The sequence below is a fragment of the Protopterus annectens genome, chromosome 8.part0 (assembly GCF_019279795.1).
Source record: "Protopterus annectens isolate FY-2018-M chromosome 8.part0, PAN1.0, whole genome shotgun sequence".
NCBI lineage: Eukaryota > Metazoa > Chordata > Ceratodontiformes > Protopteridae > Protopterus > Protopterus annectens.
The window spans coordinates 1,447,697,576-1,447,709,891 of NC_056741.1; the positions used below are offsets into that span (position 1 = coordinate 1,447,697,576).

Below are 12,316 nucleotides of genomic sequence, written 5' to 3' on the forward strand. Positions count from 1 at the left end.
TTGCTTTTCTGGCAAGGAAAGCCATTTGGGCAGTTGTATTCAAGCTTGCACCCAGGAATGTAATTTTTTGAGAGGGTACCAGTTGTGATTTCTTTTCGTTTATGGTGTACCCTAGACAAGTTAGCACTCTTTTTACAAACGCCAGATGTTTTAGAATAACGGCCTGGTTTTCTGCTTGAATTAGACAATCGTCCAGGTATGGATATATTTGAATATTTCTTTGCCTGCAAAATGCAATTACTGGAGCCAGGCACTTTGTGAATACCCTGGGTGCAGTAGACAAGCCAAAGGGCAGTGCAGGGAACTGATCATGCATGCAGCCTGCTTTGAAGCGTAGGTATCTTCTGCAAGATTCCCTGACTGGGATATGCAGGTAAGCCTCTTTTAAATCTAAAGTTGCCAACCAGGCATCCTTGCCTAGCATAGGAAGTAACTGGTGAAGAGTCAGCATCTTGAATTTTGGGATGTCCAGAAAGGTGTTTAGAGTAGACAGGTCCAGAATTGGATGACATGATTTGTCTTTTCTGGGTACCAGGAAAAGTCTGGAATAGAAACCTTGCCCTTTTTCCTCTTCTGGTACTCGTTGAATAGCCCCCATGTTTAGGAGGGAAAGTACTTGTTGCTCAGCCTCTACTCACTGATTTGGGGGCAGGTCTGGCCACCCATTTGGAGTTGGCAGCATCTGGAAATGAAATCTGTATCCCTGAGACAATATATTTAAAACCCATTTGTCCTGGGTTATAAGTTGCCAGTTTCTTGAGGGAAGAGCCAGTTTTCCCTCCAAAGGGGCGGATAAGAGGCAAGTGCTTGGTAATTTTAAAGGGAAGTCATTGAGACTGTTTACCATAGGGTGGTGCCTTATTTCCAGATTTGGAAGTGGAAGCACCACATTGCTTAGTTCTGAAAGCTCCTTGGGACTGAAACCTGGTGCTTTTGGAATGTCTGGATTTGGCTGGAGTGGCTCTGGACGGAGCTGGAAAGGACCAGTTCTTAGTAGGCCAGTGTCTACTAAATCTAGGTGGTTGTACCTGTAAGAAATCTTTCACAGTTCGCATAGATTTAGCTTGATCTTCCATCTTTTTTAGAACTTCTTCAGCCTTATTGCCAAACAGGCGGTCCCTGCTGCAAAGGAGAGTCCAATAGTTTTGCTTTAACATGATCAGGCAGAGATTGTTCCTTAAGCCAAGCATGCCTTCTAAGCACAGACCGAGTAGCAGCAGCCCTGCAAGAGGCTGCTAAAGAATCAAAACTGCAAAGTAGGTTTGCCAACTTGTTCAGCTGAATGCAATAAATCCTGTAAATCCTTATTTTCCACACAGTCAGAAATCAACATCGTTTCCTGTTTAAGTAGTCCCATGATATGCTGTTGATATTTTAGCATTTGGAATTGACAGTTTAAAGCCCTGATTGCTAAGGTTGCAGAAGTATAAACCTTTTTACCCCATTTATCCAGTGCCCTGGAGTCTCTACCAGAAGGGGTAGGATTTTTAGCAGTAGAAGCCTTAATGCCCTTGGGGCCCTGAGAAATGGTTTCAGGGTCCGCAACAGGATTTTTGAAAAGGAATTTGTGTGACTCATGAACCCTGTAGTACCTGTCTGGTTTGCTAGGGGCTGGAAGCAAGGAATCAGGGGCCATACTGGATTCCGAAAACACATCAACAATGTCTAGTACAGGAGGTATAGCCAAAGGCCTATGCTGAGGAACAAGGAGTAAATCCCTAAGCCTCTTTTTGGATTCAGAGAAATCCTGACTTTCCCAGTGGAAATGCTCCCTTAAGATATGTAAAGTTTCCCCAAAAGAGAAATCCTCAGGTGGGGAAGTAGAGGGAATGGTGTCGTCGTCAGTTTTGCACCTCAACGGCCTGTCTCCGTCTTTTTCTTTGCGTTTTTTCGGTATTCTGGTAGTCGGATGGCTAACAGATGCCATTTCTGGATAATTAAACCGAGAACCGAAATATTTAGAAGCAAAAATGTACCAACGACAGATAGTGCGCTGATTAAATAAAGCACAAAACCGACAGCAAGGTACGTCGTGGTCAGGGCCTAGGCAAGGAATACAGTACAAATGAAAATCCTTAGGAGGTATTTGCTTCCCACAAGTAATACAATTATTAACTTTTACTGACATCGGTAAGGAGCAAGAAAAAGTTTCCCCAACGGGGTACTTAGGTTTTAGTTGAAGACTTCGGTTCTGAACCTCGAAAATGAAAATTTCAGGAGTCGGCCGACCGGTACTTGTGAACTGCTTCTGTTTTGGGCACCGCGCGGCAAGAAAGACTGATGTAATGGTGTCAGCTGCATGTTTTATACCCCTGACGACCTGACGTCATGGAAGAAGGGACAGCAACTGACGTAGGACCCAAGACTTTGTTAATCAGGCCAACTGAGGTCAACCTGCCAGCAGATTACCCAAATGTAATGACTGCAACAGTGAAACATGAAGAACATCATGTTTTATTTTTATTCTGGCTGCGAGCGGGATGAAAGGAGAGTGTGTGTGTGTGTGCGTGTGTGTGTGTGAATGAGAGAGAGAGCTAGACTGGTGGTTTGAACAATGTTCAGGTTATAACTAGAAAACAGATTATATCACTTTTGATCCTGCTTGAAATTGAGGAATTTTATTATGTATGCTTCTTATATTGTTGTGTTATTCCTTTTATTATTCCTTTTCTTTTTTTGTTTGTGGGTTGTAGAGCTGGGTTTGTGGGATTTCCAAGTCAGGTGTGTGTTCGACCATTATTGCAAGCTGCCGTTACGAGCGAGCTGCAAGGGAATGGAAGTACAAGTCGTTAGACTGGTGGTTTGAACAATGTTTAGGTTATAACAAGAAAACAGAGAGCTGGGGTTGGGGGATTTATAATGTGTTGTTTTCTTCTAAAAGATTAACTCTTTTCTTCACACATACACCATGTCAGGTAACCGGTCATTGAGCAAAAATACCGCTGTGTACAAAGTGATAGAACTGCATGTTTAAAACAAATTAATAAATGTCATTTGCCAAAATAATAGGCTTTTTCAGAAAATGGACCAACTACTGTACCTGCAGTGTCCCCAGACAGAATAACCAGTTTGCTACAGGAAAGAAGTCCTTGACTGAGACTCTGTGTATGTCAAAATGTCACTTAAAAAAAAAGTTTAATTGTTTGAGGATTGTTGATCAGTGTCACAGCATTGTTTTTATTCTGTGACATGACTGGAGCAGTTTCTGACTAAAAGAAACTGCAATGTTTTCCTGTGAAAGTGTACACATCTTCATTTTTTTTTTCTGCATCACTGGATTACAGATAAAGTAAAGTACTACCTTCTATATAGCAGCCAGTGTGTCACAGAGTAAAAAAAATGCCAGCTGTGAGCAAATGACTGAAACCTCTGTGTAAAATGTAATAACTTTCACAAAAAACATATGCCATCCTTCTGTGAAGTATACCCTTTTCTTTAACTGACAGTTTTAGTCAGGAATCCTGTGTTAAAAAAAAGAAAACATGGGTTCTTTTGTTCTTGACCATGTAGAAAATTACACTGAGTCATATTTTCTGAGAAAAAAATACATTTATAATAATGACTAGACAGAAAGCATGCTTCAAAAAATAAGACAGACTGGATCATTGTAAAATTTATTTCACCTTAGTTTACACACAGATTTTACACAGACCAAAAAAAAAAAAAAAAAAAGAAAGAAAGAAAATCGATGCAATCCTAGAAGTGTGTGTGTGTGTGTGTGTGTATAATGTCCCATGGGCTTAAATATACCTGTTGCTAGAAGTACTCAGGCTCAAACCCTGAACCTTGGGTACAGGTAACAAGAGCCTAAAGTCCCTACCCACCACCACTTCCACATTCATGCCTCATAAAATCTGTGGTTTTCTGGGGTCTATATTATAAGTTCTAAGTCTGAAAACTTCGAATCTCGTATGGTTGACTCCATATGACCGAAGTTTTCAAACATCGAACTTAAAATGTAAACAAAGTAAAAACAAAAAAAAAACTACCTGAATGCTCTATGCAGGGGGGGCAAGCCCCCTTGCACCCCCTACACCCCCTGCTACTTAAATATACCAACTCTGAGATTGCACTACATTGAAGTGAAGGGAAGAATTCCCTACGGCGATCTCTGTTGAAACGTTCGATGTTTGAAAACTTTGTTCATATGAGATTCGAAGTTTTCAGACTTCGAACATTTAATATAGACCCATTTTTCTGGATAGTTGTGGCAAATCAGTGAAGGACTGAATTCACTAAATAATGACAGGCATTTGAATTTCAGACTTCATATTCTTCAGAAAATAAATGGTAACACAAAACCTTTTATTCTAGCAATTTTCTAAGATCAATATTTGAACTCTGTCCCTGCTTTTGGGGCTGTATTCCCCCATTATTGGCTTTGTTCAGTTTTACTTGTGCTAAGAGGTTGAGAGCTATGGAAGAAGTGAGAACTTCATTCTGTACTTCGTTATTGGCTTTGTCCAGGTCTTTTGTACTAAGAGGTTGAGAGCTAAGGTGAGAAGTGAGAACTGAATTCACTAAATGATAGGAGACTGAAACTTACACAGCTATCTTTCAGGAAACTGCTGATTTGGCATAGTGGTATGTTGCTCTGACTGTAGTGCACAAGGTCCTGGGTCCAAGACTTGGCAGTGAAACACATGGTGGTAACAATATTTTATTCTAGCAACTTTCCAAAATTATACAAGCAATGTTTAAAATGTGTCCCTGGTTTTTGGGCTTTTGCCCCCCCCCCCCCAAATACATTTTGGCTTTTGCCAGATTTCTTGTGCTGCAAAGTTGAAAGATAGTTGAGTGTCGAGTGGATTTTTTTTTACAAGGAGCTGATACCTTCAGGGGAAGAAATGTTTAGTGTTGCTTATGGTGTTAACAGATTAAATACTTGCTTTTGATGCAGAAGGCTGTGGGTTCTACTCCTACAGTATGTAGATGCATTGCTGATACTGCATTGTGTTGTTGTACTTTTAAAAGGGGTGGGTGTTAACAGGTCAAGGGTGTAGCTACAGATATAACAGAAGTGAGAAAATGTCATGCACAAGGGCATTTGTGCCTCGGCGGAAAGAGCAAAAACATATCATTAACCCAAATTCAGCAACAGAAAAACAGAATTATTATGTTCTGTGCTGCATTATAAGAAAAATATTTTTAAACAAGTATAGTACATTTTCCAGCATTCAAGATAAAACATTTTTCCACTGCAGACAGTGGAGAAGCAAGAGTGTCCAGTTAACAGCACTTGGATTACAATGATAGTTTTGATGCTTCAGGATGAATGTAGGAGAGGGTCTTTCAGTACTTGGTCTTGGACTAAAAATTGGAAGCCTTAAAACATGCAGTTTGCCTAGTTTATTTTGTTGTGCATTTACAGCTGTTGGGTTGGTCTGACAACACAAATCAGAGTAAGTCAAGCAAAAAACTGAAAGACAGATATATATATATATATATATATATATATACACACACACACACACACAGGTAAATATGTGTGAGTGGAAGTAGATATTTATGATGGAAATGTTCTGAATTGGGCAGTTTTGTCATTATTGGTTCATTCATGCATTTTGTTTCATTGCCTACTGGAAAAATGTTCAAACAATAAATTTAAATTTAAAATGCGCTCTAAGTCTACCAAGTGCTGTATTATACAAGGAATATAATTTAATAAAGTCAGGAAGGTGTATCAAAGAACACATGTATGTTTCTTGTTTTGTATGCAAGGGGCCTATTATTTGAAAACAGCCCAAAAGTAATCTTTATCCACCACTAGCCAGATGCATTTTCTTTGGATGTGGTGTGGGTTTCAAATTCAATGCTGTTTCAATGAAAGTGAGTTTCATGGGCAGAGAAGTTTTAATGCCAATTCTGTTTCCACTGTGAGACAGTATTGCTTTGTTTAGCAGATGTCTATTAGTGTTTGTGCATTGTGCTATAAAATGTAAATATAAAATCCAAATAATCATTATAGAAGTAAAGCAGTATGCACATTAGTGTTTATGATAAATTGGGCTAAATAGCCAGGTAATGGGACATTGGAATAGCTGCGGGGGACTCTGGTGCCACATTTTGGTTGTCTGTTCTTCAGTTTGCATTTGAAAGCTGGTATCCCACAATTCCATTTGAGTGGGCAGGGTTATGTAATTATGCATGCAAATTTTATGCTAATCAGTGCACAGATTTGTACCTACTTTTCATGTGCCTTGTCCAGATTTTTGATGTTTCCAGGTTGAGAGGTATGGTGCCCACACCTCTTAATGATCTCCCATACGAGCCTTCTAAGTTCATACACCTCCAATTTCAATCTCTCCAATGTCCTACAATGCCAAACAGCATGGTACTTCTCACAAGTCCCTAAACAGCACTGCCAACCCACACAAAGAATACTGCACACACTTAAGTCCTCTCCTTTCTTCCACAACTTCTGCTGCAGATATCCTATATCAATAATCTACCCCACTAGTACTGGAGAAATACTAGTAAAAGCAGATTTTGTAGGTTCCAGCATGGCTGGCACTTCACCGACCACCTTCTCCTGCCCTGTACTTCTGGGGTTAACTAATCCACTGCTGCTTCCCTAACCCACACTATGGAGGTTTTCGGTCTGACCTTACTAAAAGACTGTCCATGATCACTCCTTCCCTTGCGCCCAAACTTCTTATCTATTGCACCAGCCCTTCCAGTTTGTGCTATTTGAAAACATGCAGCAAACATTACTGTTACTAAAGGTGGCAATTAACAGACCAACTTACCAGGAATTCTGGGAGGCTGTAAAACAGAGGGGAGGGTCTGTGAGTGCATATCATACATAGCTTCATACATGGGACGCTCTAGCTGTTCAGCCATAGGCATCCTGTTGGAAAATAAAAGCACAGCTGTTTAGTATATGAATCACTTTTTTACTGCTGCTTATATGTTTACCTTTAAATAATTTATCTGCAAATTCATTACAACTCCAACTTTTGAAGATGTATGTTATGACTTGACTTGCATTCATAACAAATTTCATTAAAATGCTCTACCTAAATTAACTTTTCATTTCTCAGGCATGAACACACATCAGGGACACAAAGTGAAAATTCAAAAGTCTGGTGCAGCTGATCAAAGGACAACATCTCTTGATCCAAGTCCTTACACTTCTATATTCTTCACTAATCATGCCCATCATAGAATATAATGCCCCAAATGGGGTGTATCTGACTAGACATACTGGACAGTTGGACAGACCCCAGAGGTTTCAAACAAAAAAGATCACAGGACTAAAAGACCTGAGCAACCAGGAGAGGCACAAGTCTCTGTTTCTGTATTCATTATCCTACTCCTTAAGGGTGATCTGTGCCTTGTTTTGGGCCTTTAGGGGATCAGGCAGTACAGGACCTCTTACCTCAAATTAAACAGTCCAGAGAATATTAGGACAAGAGGCCTGAATCAGTTTTAGAAAAATGAGTTACTGTGGAGAGAGAAATTTGTCATGCAACAACTACCCCTTTTCTGGGGCAAACTTCCACTCCAGATCTAGCAATGTGATGCACTATTTTCCTTTAAAAAAGTGTAACTAAATGAGTATTCACAAATGCACGTCCAGCATGACTGGCCTATCCCTCCTTGATAATGTGAGGTAAGGTGTGGGTACTGGCAAAGCATAAACTGCAACATTGCCCAGTTGCCTTGTTTTGTTTATAATCGTCACAACCTGAAATACTCTCATACTTAACAGAAAAAAAAAAAGTCACCACAAAAAGTAAATATACTAAAATGTCCCCTGAAGGCCACCACTCAACTGACATCAAGGCCCCAAAATCTTGGGCACAACTTATCACTAGCCACTGTAAACATACCAGACTTCCATGCCACAGACAAATTTAGCCCACCAAAACACAGATGTAAAGCAAGTTAATGATATATAGATGGCTTACAGATAAACCTGGACCAACTATAAGACAAATATCATCCAACTGCCACATACAAAAAAAAAAAAAAAAAAAAAAAAAAAATCAACACCCACCCCAACTAACAGACACTCATTAACATATTTATTTATTTAACATTTGTTGACCGGGTTAGTTCGACTAAGCTGAAGCCCTTTTTCAGTGGAGACCCAAGGAGAAAAGCTCCACACTTACAATTTCAAATAAAAATTACAACAAGAATTACAGCAAAAAATACAAGAAAAATTAAAGGGAATATACATAATAAAAGTATATAGTTAACAAGTCAGAAAGTATATACATTATCACATCAATAAAATCTGTACAGTCCTATCAGAGAATAAGATTTGAGTAATTCAGTAAAGATGTGCAGTGCAATTGGTGTAAATAAAGTAACAAAACAGTGGTAGAGTATTACTTGACACAGAAGCAACGTAGGTGGATAGGCGAGAATGAGGTGATTGAGTACTGGGTGATCCTTTAAGGGGGGTAGTTACAGTGGCAGATCCATATCTGGTTTAATTTTTAGAACCAGGTTTGAATTTATGAGGGTGATTGGTATTTCTAATATCTAAGGGAAGTTTGTTGCAGGACTGGGCTGGGGAGTAACTGTACAGGTTTTGTCCTGTTTTAGGTTTGTAGATTTGGAGTAGGTTTTGTTTGGAGCTCCGTATGGACCTTGGAGGGGAGTAGAGGGAGACAACTGAGGCAATGTTTGGAAAGAAAGAGGGCAAATATAATATACACTGAATTATTAGAAGTTGAGTGAGAAGCAACTGGTGTGGAAATTCTAGCCAATTTATTTTTTTTAGAGCAAGGCAGTGGTGTGAGTGGTAGAACTGGTCTGCTGCGAATCTTGCATCTTTACTGTAGGCAGATTCAAGTTTTGTTAGAAGAGTGGCTTGAAGGTTATTAAGGATTTGCAAGTCATAGAATAGGGAGGGTAGGAGGCAGGCGTGGAATAGTGAGATTTTAGCTTTATTGGATAAAAATGTTTTGTTCCTGTAAATGAATCCTAGTTTTTGGTGGGTTTTCTTAATGTTGCTGAGGACATGGAGATCAAATTTCAGATGGTCGTCAATAATGACCCCTAATAGTTTGGTGTGCGATCCGACTAAGACAGGCGTGTTACTGAGGGGATGAGATCGAAAAGGAGGATTTGAGATGGTTCATATTTTGGGGGATGAAAGGTAGGAGCTTGTTTTTTGGGGGGTTTAGAATAATCTGGTTCTTAGTGAGCCAATTTTCAATGGACAAGAAGGAAGTCTATCATTGTAATTAGGTCAGAGAGGCAATCCGCTATGGTGATAACAGTGGAGTCGTCTACGTATTGCACCATTGATGACTGGGGGCATGAGATATATATTAGAGTGGTAAGGATATTAAACAGTAATGGGCCAAGGATTGATCCTTGGGGTAAACCTATCTTGACAAGCAGTGCATGAGAAGTAGCTGAGAGCCATTTGACAGACTGGAGTCGGTCACTGAGGCAACTAGTGAACCAGGAGAACTGGAGAAGTTTAGTTCAGAGAGTTTGTGCAAGAGGAGATGGTGGGAGACTGTCAAATGCCTTTGAGAGATCAAAAAATATGCAAGAGACCAGTTTATTATGGTCTCTGGCTTGGGATATGGTGTTTATGAAGGAAATAAGAGCAGTGGAGGTGCTATGTTTAGGTCCAAATCCATGTTGACAGGGAGTAAGTAGATTTTCTTTTAGGAGAAAGTGAAGGATTTGTTTGTGTACACATTTTTCAAGAATTTGAGAGAGGGAGGTTAGAACTGCAATGGGCCTGAAGTTGGCAAGTTCACAGGAGTTACCTCCCTTGTAGATGGTCAAAGTATAGAAATGTTTCCAAATAGTAGGTACTCTAGATTCAGTAATGGATTGGTTAATGAGAATAGAGGGAGGGCAAGAGAGTTTGCAGCTTTCTGGAGAAAGATAGGTGGTATGTTATCAACGGAATGGGAGCAAGATTTAAGCTTAAGTAGTAAGGATCTAATGTAGTTCGTGGATACTGGTTTTAGTGAGAAAGCTGGAGAGGAGTTGGAGGAGGTGGGAAGGGTGGGGGGTTATTAGCATTTGGGTTGGGGTTGGTTTGAAGTGTCAATTTACTGATAGTATCTATGAAAAGTACAGTTTTGTACCTACCATAAATGTAGATGTTCGAAGATCCACATTGCTGCAGTCCTTACATTTGGGTAGTCCGCTGTCCTCGGTCGGCCCGAATATCAAAGTATTAGGCTGACGTCGGTCAAGGCGCTTAAGACTGACATCAGGACGTCAGGGTACAAATGCGCATGACCGACGTCATATCCTCAGTCTTTTCTTGCCCCAGATGTCAGAAGACCCTAAACAGAAAGGTCAAAACCAAAAGACAGCAAAAAACAACCAACCACCCTTGCACTAATCATATGTACAATATATACAATATCCACAATATTTACAACCCAAACCACACAACCGCCTCCTAACAACAGAGGGGAAGGAGGGAGGGTATTGGACTGCAGCAATGTGGATCTTCGAACATCTACATTTATGGTAGGTACAAAACTGTACTATGTTCTTCATCTCACATTGCTGCAGTCCTTACACTTGGGTAGAATCCCAAAGCAGAGGTAAGGGAGGATGGCAAAACTATAAAGCAGTAGGAGCTGCCAAAATGCCCTGTAAAATTGCAGTGGCAAACCCAGCCCTAGATTTAGAGTAAAGTGGAAGGTGGTAATGCTTAGAGAAAGTATGCACTGAACTCCAAGTAGCTGCCTCCAAAATATCTTTAGTTGCCACCCCCCTTAAAAAAGCTGTAGAAGTGGCAGTAGCTCTAGTGGAATGAGGCCTAATCCCAGCTGGAATCTCCTTACCATGATGGGAATAACAGAAAGCAATACAAAACCCAATCCACTTAGAAATAGTTTATTTTGACACAGGCTTGCCCTGAGAACCCAAAGCAAAAGAAACAAACAACTGCTGAGACTGCCTGAACCCTTTAGTTCTGCTCAAATAATATCGCAACTGCCTGTGTATATCCAAGGTGTGCAAAATCTTTTCCCTTTATTTTGGGGTTTGCATAAAAAGTAGGCAAATGAATAGCTTGGTTTAAAGCCACACTAGAAACCACCTTAGGCATAAAGGAAGGATTAGTACGTAAAGATACCCTATCCTTATGGAAAATTAAGAAAGGCTCAACTGCCATAAGGGCCTGTAATTCAGAAACCCTTCGCAGAGGTAATGGCCAACAAAAAGCAGTCTTCCATGATAAATATTTCAACTCGGCAGTAGCTGCAGGCTCAAAAGGTTGTAGAGTGAGTTTCTCCAACACAAAATTGAGATCCCAAGCAGGAGTAGGAGCTCACGCTGGGGCTTATATTCTTTGCCCCTCTAAGGAATTGCTTAAACAAAAGATGAGAAAACAATGGTGGATCACAGTCATAGTGAGCAGAAATTGCTGCAGCATGAATCTTAATAGAAGAGAAGGACAAACCTTTGTCCAGTAACTCAGCAAGATATTGAAGAGCCACACTTAAATTAGGCTTAGCAACATCAAATTCCTTTGCTGCACTCCAAAATAAAAATCTCTTCCATTTATCTGTATACTTTCCTTGTACTAGGCCTTCTGGCCTCCAAAATAACATTCAAAACTTGCTATGGAAGCTGAGACCCTCCAGGGTTTAAAACAGAATATGCCAGGCTGTTAGGTGAAGAGAGTGAAGTTTGACATTGAGTAAATGACTGTTCTCTTGAGACAGCAGGTGTGGAATCAAGGCAAAGGCCATGGAGGCTCCCGAACCAGACTTCTCAGTAATGGGTACCAGTGCTGTCGAGGCCAATCTGGAGCTATTAGAATCATCTTTGGCTTGTCCTGTCTGACCTTTAGGAGTACCTTTGGGAGGAGAGGCAGAGGTGGAAAGGCATACACATGAAGATTGCTCCAATTGAAAGAAAGAGCATCCACTTTCCAAGCTGTGGGATGAAACCTTTTGTGCAAAACTTTGGCAGCTGGTAGTTTAGTGGAGAAGCGAACAGATCTATGTCTGGAGTTCCCCATGACACTGTCAATTTCTGAAATACATGAGGATCCAATTTCCACTCGTGGGGATCCATAATTGCCTGCTCAACACATCTGCTAGGGAGTTCTGTGCTCCCGGCAGAAACCTTGCCTGAAGATTGAGCTGTAAACTGAGAGCAGTCTCCCACAAAATCATTGCTTGTCTGCATAGAGGATAAGAATGTGTTCCCCCTTGCTTGTTGATGTACCACATGACAGTTGTGTTGTCTGTTAGAATCAACACCTGCCCTGGAAGAAGTAAATCCTTGAAAGTTATTAATGCAAATTGGACTGCTAACATCTCCTTCAAGTTGATATGTAGATGTTGTAGTCTGGCAGGCCACGTGT

The 12,316-nt window shown here is 40.4% G+C and overlaps 1 protein-coding gene across 1 annotated transcript in view; it reads right to left on the minus strand.

Annotated features, from left to right (window-relative positions):
• CBL (Cbl proto-oncogene) overlaps positions 1-12,316 on the minus strand; it is a 1,233,699-nt gene that overhangs the window by 155,201 nt on the left and 1,066,182 nt on the right. Inside the window, exon 14 of the mRNA XM_044081051.1 lies at positions 6,750-6,850. Coding sequence (XP_043936986.1) covers positions 6,750-6,850 — 101 coding nt within the window. The remainder of the gene's footprint in view (positions 1-6,749; positions 6,851-12,316) is intronic.